General features: G+C 41.8%; 1 protein-coding gene across 3 annotated transcripts; it reads left to right on the forward strand.

Annotated features, from left to right (window-relative positions):
* The first annotated feature begins 3190 nt into the window (after positions 1 to 3190).
* On the forward strand, positions 3191 to 22925 carry YPEL5 (yippee like 5). Of its 3 annotated transcripts, none has more exons than XM_069233818.1 (3): positions 3191 to 3535; positions 10408 to 10578; positions 21963 to 22925. In XM_069233818.1, the coding sequence occupies exons 2-3, from the start codon at positions 10438 to 10440 to the stop codon at positions 22185 to 22187; spliced, it is 366 nt and encodes a 121-aa protein (XP_069089919.1). In that variant the 5' UTR covers positions 3191 to 3535; positions 10408 to 10437; the 3' UTR covers positions 22188 to 22925. The 3 variants fall into 3 exon arrangements, with proteins under 3 accessions (XP_069089919.1, XP_069089918.1, XP_069089920.1); XM_069233817.1 differs by having other exon boundaries at positions 3204 to 3553; XM_069233819.1 differs by lacking the exon at positions 3191 to 3535 and adding an exon at positions 3599 to 3731.
* The last annotated feature ends 1455 nt before the right edge of the window (positions 22926 to 24380 follow it).

The raw sequence follows: 24380 nt of genomic DNA on the forward strand, positions 1-24380 counted from the left end.
TAGGTCCTTACCTGATAAGGTAGCCAATCCCCCTCTCAGGGCTATTTAGGGTCTCTCCCGTGGGTTCTCTTCAGATTCTACTTGCAAGTTTCCAGCAGGAATCCTCTGCAACTACTACTTCATCCTCTGACTTCGGATCAACCGCAGCCTGCTCAGGGAACCGCTGTAACAGCAACAAAGTATCCACAAGGGATACTTTTCTTCTGCAACTTCAGCTCCAGCCAGCAGCTGCAACAGTTTCCACTGTGTGCACGCTCTGAGGACTCCCTGTCTTCACCCTGCACCAGAAAATGCCGAAGAAATCTCCGGTGGGGTGACGTCACTCCCCTGCTCACGCAGGCACCTTTAAAGTTGACGACCGGTTCTCTTAGACTCCTCTCACAGCGACGAGCGTGCTCCTTGGAACACAGAGGGTGGACCCTATCGACACAGTCTGTCCTGAGGTCCTTCTGTCACAATTTGGAGGAGGTAAGACCTTGCCTTCCCCCAGAACAACAGTACCCCTGTGCACCACGTGTTCTTCACCTCCTAAGGTCTCTGTGCACTATTTGCAAAATTCCTTTGTGCACAGCCTGGCCCAGGTCCCCAGCACTTTATCCTGCGACGCTCAACTCGCTGAGTTGAGGCCCCTAGGTCCCTCCTGGGTCCAGATAGCGCCTAGTAGATGCAAAACGTGACTTTGCCGGAACCAAGGCTTGTTGGAGGAATCCAGCGCCAAAACTTGCCAGCATCCAACTTCAAGACGTGGAACATCCTTTGCATCACGCAGGAACCTGCTGGCATCTTCCTAGGGTGCATTTCTGCAGTCTTCGTCTAACCGGGGACTCTTCTTTTGCACCATTTTCTGGGTTGGCAGGGCCGCCTGTCCTTCCTGGAACTTCTTTCGACTTCTGGACTTGGTCTCCTCCTTGCATAAGCCACTCTACACCGGTTCAGGGACCCCTTGTCCCCTGCTCTGGCGTGAAACTGGACAAAGGAAAGGGGAGTGACCACTCCCCTGTCCATAACCACCCTGGGGGTGGTGCCCAGAGCTCCTCCAGTGTGTCCCAGACTGCAGCCATCTTGCCTTGCAAGGTGTGGGGGCATTCTGGAGGGCCCTGAGTGGCCAGTGCCAGCAGGTGACGTCAGAGACCCCTCCTGATAGGTCCTTACCTGATAAGGTAGCCAATCCCCCTCTCAGGGCTATTTAGGGTCTCTCCCGTGGGTTCTCTTCAGATTCTACTTGCAAGTTTCCAGCAGGAATCCTCTGCAACTACTACTTCATTCTCTGACTTCAGATCAACCGCAGCCTGCTCAGGGAACCGCTGTAACAGCAACAAAGTATCCACAAGGGATACTTTTCTTCTGCAACTTCAGCTCCAGCCAGCAGCTGCAACAGTTCCCACTGTGTGCACGCTCTGAGGACTCCCTGTCTTCACCCTGCACCAGAAAAGGCCGAAGAAATCTCTGGTGGGGTGACGTCACTCCCCTGCTCACGCAGGCACCTTTAAAGTTGACGACCGGTTCTCTTAGACTCCTCTCACAGCGACGAGCGTGCTCCTTGGAACACAGAGGGTGGACCCTATCGACACAGTCTGTCCTGAGGTCCTTCTGTCACAATTTGGAGGAGGTAAGACCTTGCCTTCCCCCAGAACAACAGTACCCTTGTGCACCACGTGTTCTTCACCTCCTAAGGTCTCTGTGCACTATTTGCAAAATTCCTTTGTGCACAGCCTGGCCCAGATCCCCAGCACTCTATCCTGCGACGCTCAACTCGCTGAGTTGAGGCCCCTAGGTCCCTCCTGGGTCCAGATAGCGCCTAGTAGATGCAAAACGTGACTTTGCCGGAACCAAGGCTTGTTGGAGGAATCCAGCGCCAAAACTTGCCTGCATCCAACTTCAAGACGTGGAACATCCTTTGCATCACGCAGGAACCTGCTGGCATCTTCCTAGGGTGCATTTCTGCAGTCTTCGTCTAACCGGGGACTCTTCTTTTGCACCATTTTCTGGGTTGGCAGGGCCGCCTGTCCTTCCTGGAACTTCTTTCGACTTCTGGACTTGGTCTCCTTCTTTAGCAGGACTTCAGGTCCAGGAATCCACTGTTTGTTGTTTGCGGACTTGGTTGGTTCTTGCAATAATTCCAATCATGAAGTGTAGTGTGTCCTAAGGAAACTTGCAGAACTTTACTCCTGCTTTTCTGGGCTCTGGGGTGGGGTAATTTACGTACCTTTACTGTATTCTTAATCTCCCAGCGATTCTGCACACACTACACTTGTCTAGGGGCGAATTTGTGATTCGCATTCCACTTTCTTAGTATATGGTTTGTGTTGGCCCTAGACCTATTTTCTCCCATTGTGTTCTATAGCATTTCCTATTGTTTGCACTATCCTATGTCTAATTACTTACCTTATTTTGGTGTCTAGTGTATATATTGTGTATAATACTTACCTCCAGAAGGAGTATTGCCTCTAAGATATTTTTGGCCTTGTCATCCAAATAAATACCTTTATTTTTGATAACACTGAGTATTGTCTTTACTTGTGTATAAGCAGTGCTTGAAATTGAAAAAATAAAGTGCAGGTACTCTGTGCTAGAGTACCTGTTTGTTTCTGAGAAGTGCCGGTACTCCCCAATTAAAAGTCTTACGTTTTTCTTGAGATGTGCTGGTACTCTCCCGCTCAAAATAGAAAAGTGCTGGTACTCAGTACCAGACAGTACCGGCCCATTTAAAGCGCTGTGTATAAGTACTGTATAACTATAAGTGGTATTGCAGGAGCTTTGCATGTCTCCTAGTTCAGCCTAAACTGCTCTGCTATAGCTACCTAGTATGACGCGACTGCGCTCCTTTATCCCTCAAACGGCAGTTGGAAACCTGAGCAACTGTGAAAACTGGCCTTGATCTTGCTCTGACTTGTCAGGAGCAGGACACAAATAGACAGGAATAGGGTGGAAACCTCTGTGAAGTAAATGAGCTGTTATACACGATTTCCTCTCTCCTCGCATCTAACAAAGGTTCGGGGTAGCAATCCTATGATTTAGTTGGTGTATTGCATGCACATTCAGCCAGCCCACAACTAGAACTGCCCCACGGAGATTTGGCTACACCCCCTCTACAGGGTGGTCGTTGGTACGGGTGCTGGGCCCAGTCCTCTATACTGTCAGAGGGCCGAGGACAGCTTGTGACGCGCACGCAGTCACCGCGGCGTACAAAAGTGACCCTCAAAGGGGGACGGCTACGGGAAGCGGCGGCGGGGAGGGAACCCCAGAAGCGAAGGCTGATAACATAAGGCCAGGTCTCACGGCTCCCTTCGGTACAGTCTACTCAAGCCGCGGGGAGGAGTCAGGGCTGAAGGATTCGACGAGCTCGTGACGCTATTATCGGCCGGGTGGCTCTCGTCCCCGGAAGTCTGCTCACCCGCAACAATACAATAACAACAACAACATCCTCGTTCGTGCGGCTCGTAGCGGTCGCCCAGCTGTCTCGGGGGCGGACGTCAGCTGTCCGGTGTAAACGTCGCTCAGTGAGGGGAACGGACGCAGGTCTTAGGCGCAGCAGGTACATTGTGTGATAGAGGTACGTATGGTAGGAAGGTAGGAACCCGGTGGTGACTTCGGTCAGCTGTCCCCCCATATTGTGGACAGCCGCCGCCTCGCTCTCCACCCCCCCTCTCTGCGGCACTCCCGATCCGGGCAGAGGGAGGCTGCGGTGGTGTGGCGGGTGGCTCCGCTAGGTACCGAACAGCTATACCACGGTAAGCCCCACGTATTAACGGTAACAAACATTTGTTTGTTGTGATTTCTTTGTGTGGAAAATGATTTCTGGATTGTACTCGTAGGTCCCTAATTTTTTTTTCATCCATTTTTGAGGCAGAGTGTTTTTGTTCGAACCGCGGGGCTCTTTCTGTTTATTCACCCCTTCATAATGGGCGTTCGCTTTGGGCACAAACACTCGGCCGCGTGAGTCATCAGCGCTGTCTTATCCAGACAATTGCCTAAAGCAGCGAAGCACCGAAGTCGGCGCAGGCCCAGCTTCTCTGCCCAGTTGCTCCTTCCTGACATGCATATTCATAACGTCCGCAGACTTTCCCCTGTTGGGACACCGGCTGTTGATGTCTTTTTAAATTGAGAGGAATCCAACTACCACTGATGTACACTATTACTGCTCGTCCGCGTTTTGATCAACAACGTACCATCTTTTGAAAGCGATTTAAGTAGTACAGTTAAACACCTCCAGTTCGGAACTAGAGAGGGCCTTCAAAAACACATTGCTGGTACGAAATCTCTCTCTACATTTACTCTACGTGAAGTGGATCTGCAATAGGTGAGGAAGTATTATAGAAATGCCAGTACACTAGTGTTACGTTATTAGCATTTGAGAAGTCCCAGCACTTACGTTTTTTGAAACTCTCTTTGTTATTTGTCGTTATCGTTTCAGCAGAGAGCTGATGCAAGTGGTTTTGGGCCTTAGTTGAAATGTACACATTCAGAAGAGCATCGCTCATGCTAATTTTGCGCTGCAATGTGAGCTTATGGATGGGGATGGGAGCCCAACGAAAATTGCACGGGGTGGCAACTTCCTGATCTTGGTCTCTCTTTGGCGACGAGTGAATGACCCAAATTACTTGTGAAGATGGGCGAGTAAGAAAATTAATGAGGAGAGCCTATGCAAGGTTCTGGCTTAGATCTTAGAGCCTGGCCACGAGCAAAGCCACTGACCTATTTGGAATTTAAATCGTGTAGCACACGTCCAGTACATATGCATTAAAGTCTTTCCTGGATTCAAAATAGTGCAGGTCTTGCGATGGATTTCATTTTCGCATATTATGTTATATAGTCACATTGCGATGCAGTTATTGGAAGTGATAGATTCTAAACACAAACTTAACAACATCAACGTCGGGCTCACTACCCTGACGCCAGTGCCATTCGTATGTCAATTTTCTTGTTCCTCTGTACGTGGCTACAGTGTCACTAAAGATTGAGTGACATTATAATCTTTTAAACCATGCACAAGAGATTTTTTTTCAGCACAGACATTTAATTGGTGTATTTTGAGGTGCTCTTGTGGGTCAATGAATGATCTGTGGGTACTATTACAAAAAATAAATGCCTAGGATTGTAGTGCTGTAGTTTAGGAGGCACAGTCTGTGCAAAAATAAGTATTACATTAGTAGGGAAAATGGTGGTGTCTAGTTTTTTGGTTACTGAATCAATGTCTATGGAAGGGTGCAGTAGTAGTGAATTGTTATACAGTGATGATGATGATAATACGTTTTGTAAAGCACTCTTATGCCCGGAGATAAAGAAGGTAAATAAGAGACCGAGCCAGGGATGACTAGGGAATTTGACTAGTGGCTGAACAGCTATGTTTAAAGCATCTTTCTGAGTTCCAGTAAGGAGGAGCCCCATTTCAGTCTAACTGGAAGCCTGTTCCACTGGTGAGCCGTACACCTAACAAATCCCTCCCCACCTCCAACCCCTCGTCATGAGGAGCGCTTTCAGGATGGAATAAACACATTGTTAGTACAGCATGAACGGAGAGTTCTTATAGGCCGATACCATTTGAGCTTATCTTGAAAGTAGACCTGGTCTACTCTTTGAAGAGTCCTAAAAGCAATGCATGACGCCTTAAAGGTGATGCATTGCTTAATCGGAAGCAAATGCTGTTTATTAAGGACCGGAGCCACAGATCGGGTTTTGTGGATGCCACACAACAGCGGGGCTGCAGAGCTTTGCAAAGTTTGTATTCTATTCAGAGAAGTTTTCTGCAAGTTTTGATAAAGGCCATTACAGTAGTCTATTCTAGCCAAAACTAGAGCCGAGACAACGGTCTTCCGTAAGTCGGGAGTAATAAAGTGGGCATTCTTCTTTATGATTTTTAGTGTGTAGAAGGAAGAAGAGATAATCTCATTTGCTTGACTTTTATAAGTTAGTTTCTCATCCATGAGGATGCCCAAATTCTTTACCTTCTTGGCTGGTGTGGACAAACCTCAAGATCTTGTGGCCACCAAGAGGGGGACCAGAATAAAATGTTGTTCCCTAACAGAAGGACATCTCTCTTAGATGAATTCAACTTCAAACAGTTGTTACTCATCCAGATACCGACCGCCGACATGCAGTTCTTGAAAGGCTCGCCTGAGATCTGATTTTTTGGAAAGAGAAGCCACAATTTGGGTATCATTGGCATAGGATATCAGTGAAAACCCGAATGCTTTGAGTAGGCTGGCAAAGGGTGTGACGTATAGATTGAACAGGGTCAGGCTCAGCAGAGCCCTGGGGGACACTGCAAGGTAGATAAAAACGTTTCAGAGATACAATCTGCGAAGGAAACGTTTTGCACACGATCTCAAAGAAAAGAGCATAGCAGCATTTAAGCCAAATCGTTAGTCCCCCAACTTGTATGAACGTTCAACCAGTATGGCATGGTTCACCGTATTAAAGGCCGTGAACAGGTCGAGGAGGATAAAGGCAGCTCTGCCGCCTCGATCCAGCGTCGACCTGACTTCTTTTGTGCCCACGATCAGTGCAGCCTCTGTGCTATGCCCTCTTCTGAAACCAAACTGGGTATCATCCAAAAGATGATTGTTCTCATTGAAGACTGCCAGTTGTAGATTCATGGCCTTCTCCTCGACTTTGGCTGGAAAAGGCAAACTGGAGATGGGCCAGTAACTATTGGTTTCAAGTGGATTTAGATTTGCCTTTTTTGAGTAAGGGAAAAATGAATGAAGGTTTTCAGAGTTTGGGAAAGACACCTATACTAAACGTAAGGTTGAAAATCGTAGTCAAAATATTGGCGACTGAGTCAGGTGCCAATTGTACCACTGCTGGTAGACAGGGGTCTAACGGAGAGCCCAACTTGGTGATAAGAATGGCTTGTTTTACTTGATCAGTAGTGAGAGTAGATAAAGAGCACCGGGTGATGCAGTGAATGCCACAGTTAGTGCTGTAGCATTTTTTTTTTTTTTTTAGCAAAGCAGAAGTACTGTAGCAGGTGGGCACTGTAGTATCTACATACCTGGGCGCTGGTGCATTTGGATTTATAAAGCACTGCAGAGGATGAGGCAGTTCCCCGCTTAATAGAAATACTGTTTCAGTGCTTAGTACAGTTGAAGTAAGTGCGGAGTAGTATGTGCAGTTGGCACAAATGTAGTAAACATTGCTAAAACACTGCTGCTATAATGCTGCTATTCAGTTTTAACTGTTTGTATGCCCCCTTCACGACTCCCACCCAGTTTAACTCCACCCACACCAAATCCAGGCCACTTTCTGATATTGAGCCACGCCCAGTGCCCGGAACATCGATCTCGAGCTTAGTCAGTGGGACCAGAACTGTCTATCAACCCTCACTTTCCGACTGCTGTCAGAAAGGTCAAATACTCAACAGCCTATCACCCCACCTCTAGTAAGTAGCATGCACATGCGCCATTAGTGATTTTTTTTAATGCACCAGCCTGTGACATGAGACACTTCACTAAGAGAGACCACTCTACAGAATGAAAACACTGTAAGGTTTCATAGTGTGGGGTGGGGGTGCTTAAGGATGGAATCTGGGCCATATTTTGGGGTTAGTTTGCCTACACGTGGCACAGAGCACAGGATTAGTATTAACGTGTTCATGGTTAGGGTACAGCATGGAGTTGGTTGAAAGCAGCAGTGATTGAATGTATGAGAAACAGGCTCCCAGTTAATGTGTAGAAAGCTTGTAATAGGTGATCTTTTGGGAAGGGCATGAATTATGTATGGGATGAACAAGTGTGAATGTGTGAGAGAGCAGAAAGTATTAAGGACAGTGGAAGAACTGAATGTGTATTAATGCCAGCTTGCAAGTGTAACCATGAAGTAGAGACTCTGTATTGTTCAGGAAGTGGAGGGGCAGGCAGTAGCCATGAAGGCCACATAAGATGTATTTTTAGCCTGTGTCCCTCGACATAGTCAGCAGTATCATCTACCTTTACTTTAATTGTTTGGCGCAGCATTTTGGAGAATTCAGGCTCTTATTCCAATATCAATACTGGACTCCAGGCTCCGAGGAACAGTGTGCCAAAATGGCTTTGGTGGAACATCCAGCCCACTGTACCCACATGCTCCGCGCGCTCGGCTGTGTCTGGCTCTGAGGTACCCATTTGGGTGGCATCAACATCTGGGCTGACAAGGGTAGAGGCTGCACAGGTCCTGCTGCACATCGGAGCTTGAGAAGTGATAGCCTTGAAACAAAGCCTCTCCTGTCAAAGAAGCAGAACTGCTGGATGAAGCCCAGAAAGAGACCTAAGTTACTGTCATACCAGATAAAAATAAAAATGAGTTAACCAGATACTTCTGCCTTCTTATTATATACTGGAACAGTAGAAGGTACAGTCGAGCATCTCCACTGGCTTCAGTGATGTATACCGGTTCCAAGCTACATCAAATCATCATGGCTACGGGAGTAGGCAGAAACCCTACCATTGCATGAAATCAAACTATTACAACCACAAGCTATTTTCCAGCAAATGTGCAAACACTTGTCATGGCACACATTGGAGGCAGCGATTCCTTATTAACATGCCTTCTAGAAAGGAACGTGGCCCCTCTTAAAGAAGTATGCCTTGCCCCGCCATACCTAGTTAAAGGAAGTAGTCTTCCTCATACCCATAAAGCTGCACTGACTTGCTCCATCATGCACACTGAAATCCCCAACACGACAGCAGGCCACCTAGCTTAGAGACTGCCTCTCTCTGAATGAACAGATATCATTCAGACCAACCTGAGTCAGACTGAAGATGCAAGACACACAAGTTTTCTCCTTAAACATCCACAGACTATGTATCATTCTCCCATTTTCTCCCCAGTGTGCGGATTCGCACCTGAAATTCAGTAGATTGTACAGATGAACCTATTGTTTCGGTGGTACAATCTTCCACAACTGCCTTGAGTCCCTTCCTTTTTAAGTGACTTCTGCGTCCTTCGTTTAACATCATGTGTGTTTGAGTATTAACTGCTTTTGATAGGTACGTTCTGTCTACTGCATTTTGGTTAATAGTTTTTAGATTAACTTAATTGCGGGCCTGCACCCTACAAATACCCTAACTAAAGAAAATTGAGTGAAACCACTGATTACTGATTATTCGGACCACTGGTATTTGTGTTGGTTAGCATACTATATTTTCATCTTTGTCTTAGTGAAAAACTGACAACTTACTGTGAAAAGAACTGAACTTTCGTGATTGATTGCTATCTCTTGGGTTGGTTCGAAGAACTAAAATTCAGATGATCCCACTGACACACGTAACCTTCGAATATTTATACTGAGTTTACCTTTCATGGAGCTGTATTAGCAGGTGTGGAAAAATGGAATGTTGAAAGAAGTATGCAGTGACAATATTCGAGTAAACTATTTCTTGTCACCAGTAAGGCACAGAAACATCTTGTCTTACAAATGAGCAATGCCTTTATAGTGTTATAAATTAAAATCTTTTTGCTGGTAGTCTATGGGTCTCCTTTTGCCTATGATTATTTTTTTGACCAGCAAATGGAACACTCTGAAACAGTTACTATGCATTCCTCGGATGTGCTGTTCACTCACTCAGTGGCATTCTGAGAAGGCCCAGAGCCAAGGCTAAATTTTTCAATTTATTACAGATGGTATTCAAATATTCTGTGCTATTTTTCCATTTAAAGAATGCATTTCCTTTGTTCCTGGTTCCACCATGTAGTCTGTACTTAAAATATTTGATGATATATGTTTGTCTCTACCGTTTGAATACAATCTACTAATCCACCACCAATCACACACTTGAACACACTTCTTTGGATGTGAAGAGGGAATGTATTTTTGTACAGTGAGATTCGGAGACTTAATTAGGACCCATCTGTGAATTAATTAGATTACATTTTTGGGTAGCTCACAAAGGTATGAATATAATCCCTCTTGTATTTTGTATCCATGCTTCTGTTCATAGTTTTATTTGCTGATAAATACAGTGTTTCTGAACTTTTAGCTGGGTGGACATACCTTGGTTGTAGCCCTACTATCCAGGCATTTGTAAGTAGGCAGATCGGTTTACTTGGTGGCAAACTTTCCATTTTATTACTCTGGTCTCAAGACAGTTTGATTTAAAGAATTCTAGTTAAGCAGACAATGTCCCTACATTTGTATTAATATCTTTATACAATATGCATGTGCTTTTTGTAGCTAGCAACTTTGATTCTTCTTTTGATCTTCTCTTTTGTTCAATCTTTAGAAAATGTTCTGTGACTTGCCATTGATCTCACATATCATCTCTTTATTTTTGATTGGGAATAGACAGGTCAGACATCTTCTTTGGGGACTGTTGAGCTGATCCCCTACCAAAAAGTAATCGTGCGCTCTGGGCTTTCTACATGCTGAAACTCCTACATGAAACATAATGCTTATTTGGGACTGTCCTAACGTTCTGTTTGTCTTGCTAGGTTGTATCCTGTGAAAAGAAAGGTGCAATAATGGGCAGAATTTTCTTGGACCATATTGGAGGAACACGCCTCTTTTCCTGTGCAAATTGTGATACAATTTTGACCAATCGTTCAGAGCTCATATCAACTCGATTTACCGGCGCTACAGGAAGAGCTTTCCTTTTCAACAAGGTACAAACTATTCCTTTTAAAATGTGTCAAACGTGTGGTGTCTAAGCAGAACATAACATTTTTTGAACAAGTAGGAAATAAAAGGCAGACAGGTTGTTTTGAAGTAGACAATCACCCACTTGCAAATTGTATATGTTCAAATATTGCGTCAATACACTTAATTGCCAACAATGTAAATACATTTTTTGTTTTAATTTCTCATGGAAGATGGAAAAAGAGACAGTGAAGTCACTGCAAAGTATCTGAACACAACTCTTTCAGAGGTGTGGAATTCCTATAGCCCGACGCCCAGGACATATTGTTTGGGGTCAAGGGGAACAAGTTTTCATGTTTATTTTGTCATTGGGACAAGCAGGCCCAGCCCCCTGCAGCAGAGACCCTTTGGCTGCCAGTTTATAGGGAAGGGAACTGTCTGCAGTTGAGGGAATATTTGTATCCGAATGTTAATGCTGTTTGAACTTGTATTTATGGTTCATGGATGCAAAGCCTTTATTTTTAGGGTGATCACACTAAACAAACGTTGTAAGGTCACAATGCACTACTAACAGTGGTTCCAGTAAAAAAAAAAAAGTGTAGACACGTTTGAAAAGTTTAACAATCTGAGGCTTCGTATAATGCTCACAGAATGCTCTCTAATTAAATGCACATTTTTGCAGAAGCTTGTAAGCAAGATTGATACTTCTTTGCTTTCAAACTAAAATGTACAGGAAAAAATGCAAGTAGGCAAAAAAACGTTTTGTTAAGTTACCGTGAAATTTTATGTCCTATTTCTTTATAGCATCTTTTAGTAAAATGTGTTTATGCATGCTATTTCCAAAAAAATATTCATAATGGAAAATCAGTGTAATCATTTTTCAACAAGATTATGGGGAACATGAGAATAAACAAGCACTTGCAAAGCCAACCAATCCGACATTGGTTGTCAGTCTTTGGTTTTGTCAATGCGTGTCTTGTTTTAACATTGCTTCTGTAACACTTTATTGTTGTGGGAGCTGCCAGGCCCTCACCAGTGTAGCAAACATTGGCAAAAAGCAAAAAAAGTTTTTTGGTTGCAAAAAGCACACATTGCGACAGTAGCTCCTGCCACTGAACAGAACTACTTTGTGTGCCAATATGCTCCTTGTGGAAGAGCAAAATGCTATCACTTACAGTAAAGCCAGCCGATAGATATAGATGGAAAAAGTTTTTAATAAAAGCAAAATTTCATGGTTAACGCCAGACCTAATCAGGGCCTAAATTCTTAAAGAACGTCACAAAAGTGCACCCATGGTATATGTCTTTGAATTAGTGGCCTTCAGGAGACAAGGATTTACAGAAATAGACCAGGAAATCATACTCCTAGAAAATGTTTGTGAACTGTATTTTAGCACGAGAAAATATGCTTATTTAGATTTGCTTGTGCGAAAATCTGTTGAGCATTTACAAGTTCACTTTCCCTCCAACCACTTTTTTTCCAAACCCTGGAAGAACCTCTACTCCTGCCCTTTTCAGCAGTACATTCCCAGCCTTTCCAAGTATGGAAAAAGATTAGAGAAGAGCTGGTGAAGATCCTTAAAACATGTAAGTTAGTAGGTGTGCACAGACTCAAAGCCGTTCCAGTCCTGAAACAGTTGCTTACTGCTTCCTCCAGCCCCATTATGTAGATCTGTGGAAAGGTGGCAACATAAGGAAATTGCTATAGTATGGTTTGAAATTGGTAGTGTTTAAGCACTAGTATAGTATTAGCTCTGGCATAATCAGAGAGGCTGTTATCACCTTACGTAATGAGATGGCTGCCATAATTTGTTGACGGACTACATGGTACCAAAGGGACAAGTATATATATATATTTTTTTTACAGGACAAGGAGATTTAGGAAGCAACCTATCCCATGGGATAGTAGATATTTTATTAAATTCCACACCCCTGACTTTCAATGTACAGAAAAGGCAGATTCGCAGATATGTCAGTCAGAGTGAACTGTTACAGAAAAGAAAATCACAAGCAAGCACATGTTTTTGTGTGTGAGATCATCTCTGAGTTCTGCAAACGTCACAAGTAGCTCTTAATGTACAGGTGCACCCCATAATACATTGAGTTGCTGCATTGCATGCACTACATGGAGACTCGCTACATCACAAGTAAATATATGTAATCATTCAATTAAAATATATTATTAAATACTCTAACCGAACTTAAGACACTTGGGTAAAAGATTAATAACCTAAAATAAAAACATAGAGAATGCATTAAAAATAACAAAGTAAGATAAATACCAGATTAACTAAATTAGTAATCTCAAACACGTTTTAATGAGTATGCTTTGGCAAAGACAATAAGTTTGACGTTGGCTGCCAGACATTTGGCTTTGTCAATGATTGTTACGTTTTGTAATGTTTTTTCAAAGTGTAATTGTTGGGGAAGCTGCAGGGCCCTCATAATTTTAAATTAAAAAAATACTTTGGCTAAAGTACGGATATTTGTTTTGCCTCCAAAAGCACACACTGTCATAGTAGACCCCGGCCCTGAAAGGAACTACTCTATGTATGGATGTGCTTCTTGTGAAAGGGCAGAATGCCATCTCTCAAAGAGAAGTTAGCCAGTGGCTGAAGTGGCTTACCTACTGCCTCACGCTGTATAGTCTAAGGGCCGGAATTAAAATGTGAATGACACAATAACTGGTAAGTGTATGAATAATGCTGTCTGAAAGCCTCTATAGGATATGCGTGTGTGTGTGTGTGTGTGTATATGTGTATGTATGTATGTATATATATATATATATATTCGTAACCAAGTCCCGGAATGCAGGTGCTCCACACAGCGGTCCTGGATGGGTTCTGAGAGACCCTAATATAACCTTAGACACTCCTTCCAATATCAGGAGAACCAGGACACCTCCAATATGAAAATTCAGTTTATTTCAGCACAAAATCCAACGCGTTTCGGCAACAGCCTTACTCATGGACACCACATAAATAAAGTGCTTCACATATATACAGCCCAAGTTGGTCATAGAAATAAAAATAAGAGTGAAAATAAAAATAAGAATAAAAATAAAAAACAGACAAATCCTAATACACCCACAGAAGAACACGTATTTGTGGTGGCCATCTTTAAAGTGCACATTCAATCTTAATACACTGTAATAAATGTTAAATAGTTTTTAAATAGTTTTTAAATCACACTGATATCCCTCATAAGGTTTACATTATCAAAAGACTTGTTCAAAGTTGCTTCTCATGATGTTACTCTTCAAACAGATGGTAGAAAATATAATAAATAAATAAATATTTGATACACTATTGCAAATTTATAAAATAATTCAATTATTAAATATCTCAAATAAATATTACAATTACATATTTCATTTCCATGACGTTTGAGTAAAAATATCTATATATATTTTATCAAGTTCAAATCCAATATATTTTATAAAATATTTCATATAAGTATTAAATACTCAAACCCATATCTCAATTACTACCATTGTATCTTGTACTGCCCAAGTGGGCATATACATTCGCAAGTAACTGTCCTGGAGGATAACATATAATTTCTGATGTTATACATAAACAACCTCGTTCTACTAGTGCATCATGACTTATTAACCCAAATGGGTGGACATACAAATTTCATTCATAATAAAAAATTAACACCTCTCCATATCTTAATATACATTGAAATAACACCAACACTACAAAATACTATTGTGGTAAAAAATGCTCATTGTACTACAAATCTCCACATATCCTCAAAATATATTAATTACTCTAGATGGATACTCAGTTCCTCACTCGAATTCAGCCCTACAGGTTCCAATGTCTCAAACTCAATTATGTATTTAGACTCCAAAGTACGTAACGTCCTTACTCTATTACCGCCCCTTTTGTTGATCTTGACTTGATCAATGACCACAAATTTCAATAAATTCTCATTACCAAAATGTTGCTTAAAGAAGTGCCTCGCTACCGGATAGTTTTTATCATAATTCTTGATAGCTCGTCTGTGTTCCAGAACTCTTTTCTTTGCACTATGTATCGTGCTCCCCACGTACAATTTGTCACATGGACATATCAGACAATAAACACAATAAGTTGTGTTACAATTAAAGTTCCCCCTAATTGTAAAACTGTCTGACATCCCTGGAACATTTAGTGTTCTACAATTGTTACTAGTTCTGCAAGCTTTGCATTTCATACAACAAGCAAAACCTGCCACTTTGGTATTCTCCATATATCCCTTCAATGTTACATCATTGCGACATAAATTGTCTTTCAAAGATCTATTTCTCCTGAAGGTTATTTGAGGATTGTCACCAATCCAATTGTTTATAGTGGAGTCAGTCTGTAGAATGTGCCAGCTTTTGCTAAGAATAGACCGTATTTTATAAGACTGGTTGTTGTATGTCGTAATGAATCTGATTGGGTCATTGTCCTTCACCTGACTCTCATTCGTCCTATACAAAACATCATCTCTCTTCAAGGACTCTACTTTCCGTCTAGCTTGATTAATAACTTTCACCCAATAGCCTCTACTTCTAAATCTTTCACACATTACCTCACATTCCTGTTGGAAATCTGCTGTCTCACTACAGTTCCTCCGGGCTCTCAGCAATTCCCCATATGGGATGCTGCGTATCAGGGTCCCCGGGTGTGCACTATGGGCGCAAAGCAAGCTGTTACCAGCTGTCGCTTTCCTAAACAATTTGGTCACCAATCTGTTATCTCTTACATAGACTTCCACTTCAAGGAACTCAATACAATTTGGATTCAAATGTTCAGTAAATCTTAAATTGTAATCATTATTGTTCAAGTCTTGTACAAATTGTCTAGCTCCTTTCTCATCACCCTTCCAGATTACGAAAATGTCGTCAATAAAACGGCACCATAGGACCACATTAACATCAAATTGAGTGATCACTTCAGACACCTGTTCCTCCCACCAGCCCATGAACAAATTGGCATAGCTGGGGGCGAAGCAGGTGCCCATAGCTGTCCCTTGCAACTGTTTGTACAGATGATCATCAAAAATAAATAAATTATTCTTGAGACAGAACTCAATCATAGTACATAACATTTCTGAGTGAAAAAGGAAAGACAAAGATCTCGCTCTAAGAAAATGTCTAATAGCTCTTACCCCTAAGTCATGATCTATACTTGTATACAAGCTGGTCACATCTAGGGTCAATAATAAAAAGTCATAAAAAGTCATCATCCCATTGAATGTCCTCAATGATTTTTAGAAATGATTTTTAGAAAGTGTGTAGTGTCTCTCACATAGGAGGGTATTGACTCAACAAAGGGGCGTAGGAAATAATCGATATATTTCAATGTATTTTCCAAAAGAGAATCCATAGCCGAAACTATAGGTCTCCCCGGTGGACTAACCATATCTTTGTGAATCTTCGGAAGGAGATATAGCACTGGGATCTTTGGATGATCACACTTAAGAAACAGGAACTCGTCCCATTCTATCATACCCTGATCTTTCCAATCTATAAGCATGGCATGATATTTCTCATTCATTAATCTCACATCACCCCAGCTCACTTCCTCATAACATTGGACATTACTGAGCTGTCTCACTCCCTCTGCCACGTATTTAATGGTATCCTGAATAACCACATTGCCCCCCTTGTCAGATTGTCTAATGACAATAGTGAGATCTTTTTTCAGTTCTTGGAGAGCTTGCCACTGCTCACCCGATAGATTGCTATTTTTCAGTGTGGAACTGAGTATCCATCTAGAGTAATTAATATATTTTGAGGATATGTGGAGATTTGTAGTACAATGAGCATTTTTTACCACAATAGTATTTTGTAGTGTTGGTGTTATTTCAATGTATATTAAGATATGGAGAGGTGTTAATTTTTTATTATGAATGAAATTTGTATGTCCACCCATTTGGGTTAATAAGTCATGATGCACTAGTAGAACGAGGTCGTTTATGTATAACAACAGAAATTATATGTTATCCTCCAGGACAGTTACTTGCGAATGTATATGCCCACTTGGGCAGTACAAGATACAATGGTAGTAATTGAGATATGGGTTTGAGTATTTAATACTTATATGAAATATTTTATAAAATATATTGGATTTGAACTTGATAAAATATATATAGATATTTTTACTCAAACGTCATGGAAATGAAATATGTAATTGTAATATTTATTTGAGATATTTAATAATTGAATTATTTTATAAATTTGCAATAGTGTATCAAATATTTATTTATTTATTATATTTTCTACCATCTGTTTGAAGAGTAACATCATGAGAAGCAACTTTGAACAAGTCTTTTGATAATGTAAACCTTATGAGGGATATCAGTGTGATTTAAAAACTATTTAAAAACTATTTAACATTTATTACAGTGTATTAAGATTGAATGTGCACTTTAAAGATGGCCACCACAAATACGTGTTCTTCTGTGGGTGTATTAGGATTTGTCTGTTTTTTATTTTTATTCTTATTTTTATTTTCACTCTTATTTTTATTTCTATGACCAACTTGGGCTGTATATATGTGAAGCACTTTATTTATGTGGTGTCCATGAGTAAGGCTGTTGCCGAAACGCGTTGGATTTTGTGCTGAAATAAACTGAATTTTCATATTGGAGGTGTCCTGGTTCTCCTGATATTGGAAGGAGTGTCTAAGGTTATATATATATATATATATATATATATATATATATATATATATATCTATATATATATATCTCTTATATACATGTAATTTTAATAAAATCAAAAGGTCGTGGCTAACACCAGACCTAAAGAATACATTTAAAATAGTTTAGGAAATACATATTTTTAAAATTAAAGAGGTATAACAACTAGCGATTTAGGAAAGGAAAGCTACCTTGGCAAATAGTTGGGATGAGTATCTATATGTGTGTGTAGATATGTCGGTTTATTCAGATTTTTTTAAAAGGAGAGTTTGGGAGGGGGTTTAACCCCATAAAGGAAAGGACTTCTTTTTTTGTATTTTTTTTTTTTTACTAAGAACTTTGATGTAGTTTGAATATTCTGCACAAAATGTTCCAACATACCTTATCCGATTTTAGATTTAGGATGGTATAGAGAAAGGATGGAAAACAAAGGTGAGATTATAAAAAAGAAAAAAAAAAGGATTTCCATAAGAAACTCTCTGCTACAAAAAAACCCTGGATTGAATAACACCAAAGTGGTGTGAAACCATAACTTCATCCAAGGAGGAGCCTTTGCTTGGTTTAATGTAAAACTGTTCAGTAGTTTTTGAGAAATTAGTGCTTGAAAAAAGTCTGTGTGGAGCCTGGAACAGTTAAAAGTTGAGATACTTGTGAATCACAAGTCTGCAAACTATCCTCTATCCAAGGTTTGAGGCCAGTTGGTTGACCCAAATAATAAGCAAGCCTTTGCAATGCAGTGTGTCTCGCATTTGCTCAAGTTAGAGCTATTAGCATTTCTTGCCACTTAAATTGAAAATGAAAAGTAATACAGTTTCACATAAGCGAGCCGATTCTAAGTGCCACGGCATCAGCATGAAGGAGCACACAAAAGGAAAAAGAAATTCGCTCGCAGTCAAACGTATCGGCAAAAGTGCAATTAGCCATGTAACAGGGACGATGTCCAAGGCGGTAACTAAAGCACCCGGAGGAGGGACAAACATAAAGCATTTACCAATGAAAATAAAGGATTTTTGAAAGGCAAGCCCATGAACGGGTGATAGTGATGGGCGTGCAGTGGGCATGGTTAGAAGCCCAGATACATATCAGCGGGTCGGAAAAGCAGCGCTTGCGAGCTGCTATACTCAACCTAAAAATGTATATACAGAAATCTGGTTGGATACCCTAGCAATTTCAATGTGGCTTTTGTTTTAGTTTAACAATACTTCAACCATTTTTTATAACCACATTTCAGAGTTCTTTTTTTAAAGTGCTAAATTGTTATAAGTACTCCTAGCCATAACTTCACTTTAACTGTAGTGTGTGTGTGTGTGTGTGTGTGTGTGTGACAAAATAGATTGAAATCAATAATTAAAAACACACATATACTCCTACTGCAGAGACATACAATCATTGTGGAGCTTTAAGCCAGTTCCTGTCAATATTCAAATGCAGGGATCCTGCCAATTCCTTATTGCTTATTGATCTAGCACTTTCATCTAAAATATGTACAGTGAACTATCTCTCAATTGAAAGAGGCATTGCACAATTTCTCAATTTCTAAATATTATAAATTGGTATCAACAGTCTTCATTAACCTGTTCTTAGAGAGGGAAAGATTAGACAGAGAAAAACATAACTGAGGTTCATCCTTGCCTGTAACATGAGGAACCATGTCTCCATCCCACACAACACATCAGGCAGTTACCCCCCACTTGGCTAATAACAATATTTGTATTCTACCCCCTTAACTGTTGTGAATTTTCACAACGGATTGTTGATCCATGTTCCCTTTCGATAATGCTTGCAAAGAATTCAGTGCATAATTTTCATGGTGAAATAGAGTTCTGTCAATCACATCTACCTCTAGTGCTGTAGTGCTAGTTTTTTATTTATTGTGTTAGTGTTGTGCTTGGTGCCTATTTGTTGCTCCAGTCACGTATTCTAAGTTTAAATTAATTGCCTTGTCTATGAGCTTATTGTTTTCTAGCCTAGTGTTAATTGTGTAATGCTGACTCGTATTTATACATTTCTTTCTTAGTTTGTTTCTTTTTTAATCTAGACACATAGGGCCTCCTTACAATTTTGGCAAGCGGCAGAGGCCGCCTGCTGCCGCCTGCCAAACTTGTTCAGCCGCCAGGCCGCACAGGCAGCCTAAACAGCGCCGGCCCCATTAAGAGTTCACTGCAGTGCCTTGACATTGACACTGGCTCCTAATGGAGCCGTCGCCAATGTGGCGGTGCGGCGGGGGCAGAAGCATCCGTCGCGCATTCCACTTCCAGTAATTCGGGCAGTGGACTGCGCAACGAGGCTGTGCATGGGGGCCCCTGCACTGCCCATGCCAAGTGCATGGGCAGTTCAGGGGCCTCCAGTGCCCCATTCCGCCATGGGACTTGTAATCCCCCAGGGCAGCAACTGCAGGCTGGCAGTGTCGGCGGTCGGACCATGGCGGCTCTGCCACGGTCCTAATAGGGCAGTCGGACCGCCCTGTCTGCGGTGGTCCGACCGCCATTGCGAGTGTGGCTGTCTTGTGACCGCCGCACTCCTAATGAGGGCCATAGTTTGTGCAATACATCTGCAAAAAGTGTTGTTCAGCTTCCATTTAATACATCTGGATTATCTCCTTGTGATTGTGTTTTATTTTTTTTTAACGTTTTTCGACTTGGAGTTACAATGTTGTACACTTTGCTACAGCTGCAAATGATTTGATTGGGACCAAACTGCCAAGTTTGTCAGGACGTATGTGGAAATAAACATGCACTGGCAGTCATCTGCTCACATGTGCTGCTGACAGCTCTGAACCCAAACTTATACATAGTTTAACTGTTGCACATTAAATAAAGGCCTTCTTACTACTGAGAACGCTGTTGTATCTCAGACAGCCTATTATAGGTAACAGGACTCGGCAAAGCGTTGTGCCATTTGTTCCCTAAATAAAAATAAGAGTCTGCAATTTAGTGTCTTTTTCATAAGTCACAAAGTGAGTGAACATTGATAATGCTGCCTAGAAGACAACAGCCCAGGGGGCTAAGACATAAAGGGCCTCATTACAACCCTGGCGGGAGTTTGCACCGCCAACAGGCTGGCGGTGCAAACTCACGTATTACGACCGCGCGCCACGGATTGTCCCGGTGGATATTATCCTCCAGGGCAGCGCTGCTTGCAGCGCTGCCCAGGCGATTACGAGTCCCCCTCCCGCCAGCCTTTTCATGGCGGTAAGAACCGCCATGAAAATGCTGGCGAAAAGGGGAGTCGCGGGGCCCCCTTCCACAGCCCCATGGAGCTTTTCAGTGAAAAGCGCGACGGGTGCAACTGCACCCGTCGCACCGCCGCAACACCACCGGCTCCGTTTGGAGCCGGCTCCCGTGTTGCGGCCGACATCCCCGCTGGGACGGTGCTCGGTTTCCACCCACCGGCCCAGCAGGGATGTTGTGACGGCCAGTGCGGCCGCGCAGCGGTTACAACTTCACCCGCCAAAGTTGTTATGAGGGCCAAAATGTGTACTGCTGCGCTAGTTCCTTGAAATGCTGCCCTGGACATGCACAGTATCTCTCTAGGTTATGACAGTAAAAGGTGTGCAGAAAAAACGAGCACTTTCACACAGGTGCAGTCACAGGGTCCCTGCTAATGTCCACTTCCCTGTGCTGCTGATATGCACACTTTGTACTGTCAGCAGCACAGATCACAGAAATGCAAACTAACAAACAAGTAGAATTGCAGTTACGCTGCAAGTGATGATTAACACCACACACTCAAGCATTAGACACTTTGGGACTGAAATGCAGTCCACGCAGCAATAGAGTTTAACGCTGTGATCTTTTTATTGTGCTTTAATGTAAATGCTCTTTTGTATGTTAAATAGTTAAAATATTCCTTTTCCTGGGGAATATCGTCACTGGGTAATTCCTATTGAAGGGCGAACCCAAAATGCATAGAGTTGTAAACAATTGTTAAAACCACATGGAATCGAGCAGTGCTAAATGTTATCCTTAAGCCATGTGCACTGTGTATAGTTTGCAAATGTAAAAACGGAACCAACTTGTTTGTATACTTATGCAAGGGTGCGGGGCTAAAATGTTCATCTGAACCATGCATACCGTGGGTCCCATTCATAATCAAAGGGTTTTCTAGAGTGAGATCTTCATTGTTCTTGGCTTGGTAGACCAAAGGCCCTTCAAGGCTGCCCCATGAGCATCTCCCCATCCCCAGTCTCCCCCCTTCACCTCGAAAGTATCCTTCTTTGCTCTCTAGCTGATTGTCTCACTTTTAACTTCTAGACACTACACACGCCCTACAGGAATACAGTTCACTGCATTAACTCACTCACACTGTACTCTATTTGAGACACCGGGGTGTTTCATCCTTTGTTCCTGATCAGAGATGTGAAGTTGTGCTTCCTCTTGGACAAGTGTATCCTGTGCAGGGATCTGCCAAGCAGACAATTTAATGCAATTATTCGCTAGAATCATGCTTCAAATACACAATAGGGATGACACCCCTAGAAGTGCCTGGTACTGGTGAACCTTTCTTCTGCCACAAGTTGTTTTGAAGTTTGAGCCTAGTTGCATGCCTCCATGCAATGAGATTATAAATCCTTCATTGCCATCCACTTCATGTGTACCTTGCACTCCCAATCCTATTTGAAAGAAGCCAAACTCCCACAATAAATATGTTATGTAACTGAAACACGTAAATGACACTGTCTGATCCCAGTGGTTTTAAGGCAGTAGTTTAACTCTTGTTCTTGTCGTTTTTAGGTGGTAAATCTTCAGTACAGTGAAGTTCAGGATCGCGTAATGCTAACTGGGCGTCACATGGTTCGAGATGTGAGCTGCAAGAACTGCAACAGCAAACTAGGGTGGATTTATGAGTTTGCCACTGAAGATAGCCAGCGGTATAAAGAAGGCCGTGTGATTCTGGAAAGGGCTCTTGTCCGTGAGAGCGAGGGTTTTGAGGAGCATGTGCCATCGGATAATTCTTAAAGCATATAGAAATGTGTCCTCTTATCCTGAGGTTTTCTTAAACAAAACGTTAAAAATCGACTTGCGTACACTGTCACCTTAGCATCAGAGTTGGATTAGTAACGAGCAGCGTGAGAAATGGACTAAGTATGTCAAAATCACTTTTTTTCATTTGCTTTTATCCAACCACCATTATGACTTGTGGTGATTTTCCCTTATGATTAGCTACATTTGAAATTTAAAGTCTTGTAAGTGTTGGGGCAACAAAATGTTTTTTTGTTTAGGCTGAGGTTGGTTCTATAAACCATCGATATATCGGCAAACAGTATAGATCTACATTTGTTATCCATTTTATATAACCTTATTGTTTATCATTTGTAATATGAAAGAGGTTTGAATTTGTGATGAGCGCTAAAGGTTCAGTGTTGGCATGGCTTGTGCTGGCCATTACACCATTGTCTTGTTGAGGTTGATTGCTAGCAGGGAACCCATTTGTGTGTGTCATTCTTGGGCAAAGATATCCTCATTCCTAGGTTTGTCATGTTTTTTTATGACTAGGAGGAAGATGTTGATTTGAAACTTCTTTTTGAACTGCAGCAAAAGCTTGTTTTTATATAACGTATATATATATAATAATATAATAAAGTAATGTGTTTCATTCTATATTAAGGTGCTAGAAATTGTAGAGTTTGACTGTTGTGAACCATTTTACTGTATTTTTTCTGGAGATTTAAAAATAAAATGGAATGTTTCAACTGCTATTATAGTCTAAAGTATTTTCTCTTGTGATATTGAATGATTGTGAGGTAGTTTGATAATGCTGTTTATATGAAGAGACATTACTGAAGGGGGTTATTTTCATTTGTGAAAGCCCTGCCTGAATTAAGCCTGGAAATGTGAGTATGCAGGATAAGCAAATGTGTTTAGGCATTTAGGGCCTGATTCTAACTTTGGAGGACGGTGTTAAACCATCCCAAAAGTGGCGGATATACCACCGACCGTATTACGAGTCCATTATATCCTATGGAACTCGTAATACGGTAGGTGGTATATCCGCCACTTTTGGGACGGTTTAACACCGTCCTCCAAAGTTAGAATCAGGCCCTAAATGTCAAAAGGACATTTAGAATTGTACCTATATATGAGGCTTTAGTGACAAATTAGGATTTCCGAGCGCTACAGTGGTCCTGGAAACGAGCATGTCCTGTGATCTTTGGAATGATTAACTCCGGTCACTTTTTAACAAGAATCATTAATACCTGTCTCCTTTTGCTAAAAAATATTTTATTAAGAGGCATGCTTCAGCTCCACGCTTTCCATTTTCTTAGTGAATTTGTCGCTTAGAATAATTCAGCAGTCAAATGTGCATGTTATTGAAAAGTATTAAGTGCAGCCTGCTACCCAGAAAGGTGTACAGGTGCTAAAGCAGAGTGGAACAGTGTGAGCAAGAATAACAGAAAGGGAGTGATACTTAAAGAGTGGTGTATTACTACTTTCCTAAATGGAAGATGCTCGGGTTTTTTGGTAAAAGTAGGGCGCTCGTTCCGGTCCTTGGTCGCAAGCACACAAAAGGTCATGCTATTTCTATTGCAGATAACATCTAATCAGAGTTTGAAGCTCAACTATGTGGCGGAGTTTGAATACGTCTTAAAAAATATATCCTGGAGATATTTGTGGGCACATTTGAAAACGGCACGGTGGGTGATGCAGGGTTTTAAATACAATTATTTGATTTACCAGAAGTTGACGCCTTTAATTAGTGACATGGGCTTGTCCTTTGTAAGTCAAATACCATGTAAACGGCAGTTTTCTACAACTTCTGTAGTTTATCAGTCATCCTGTTTGGGACTCGCACAAAAAGGGGGGTGGAATTTTTCTCTATATTGCTTTTTGGCAATTTACCATCTTTTCTGTGGTATTACACCATATTTTTACATCCCTATATTTGCTGAGACAATTTTTGTTGGCTTTAGGACACTTTGCCAAAGCAAAGAGAGGGACAGGGAGGTTTTGTGAGGTCCAGTGTACAGTCTCCCTAACTAACTTGAAAAACACTAGGGTACACTGTTCCTAAAAGAAAAGGAAAGTAAGAACACATGTCCTCAAGACACTTCTAAAGTTAGAAGCAAGAGCCCTCGCACATCCTCTGGATGTCATGCTTCATCATAGGGCTAGCTCCTCGTCAGACTGGCGCTGCAATGACTGACGGGCCCC

The sequence above is a fragment of the Pleurodeles waltl genome, chromosome 5 (genome assembly GCF_031143425.1).
Source record: "Pleurodeles waltl isolate 20211129_DDA chromosome 5, aPleWal1.hap1.20221129, whole genome shotgun sequence".
NCBI classification, from domain to species: domain Eukaryota; kingdom Metazoa; phylum Chordata; class Amphibia; order Caudata; family Salamandridae; genus Pleurodeles; species Pleurodeles waltl.

Excerpts from the sequence above, each read along its gene's own strand:
- YPEL5 (XM_069233818.1), top strand. The coding sequence starts at position 10,438 with ATGGGCAGAATTTTCTTGGACCATATTGGAGGAACACGCCTCTTTTCC. Across the intron at positions 10,579-21,962 it reads GAGCTTTCCTTTTCAACAAG|GTGGTAAATCTTCAGTACAG; the intron begins GTACAAACTATT and ends TGTCGTTTTTAG.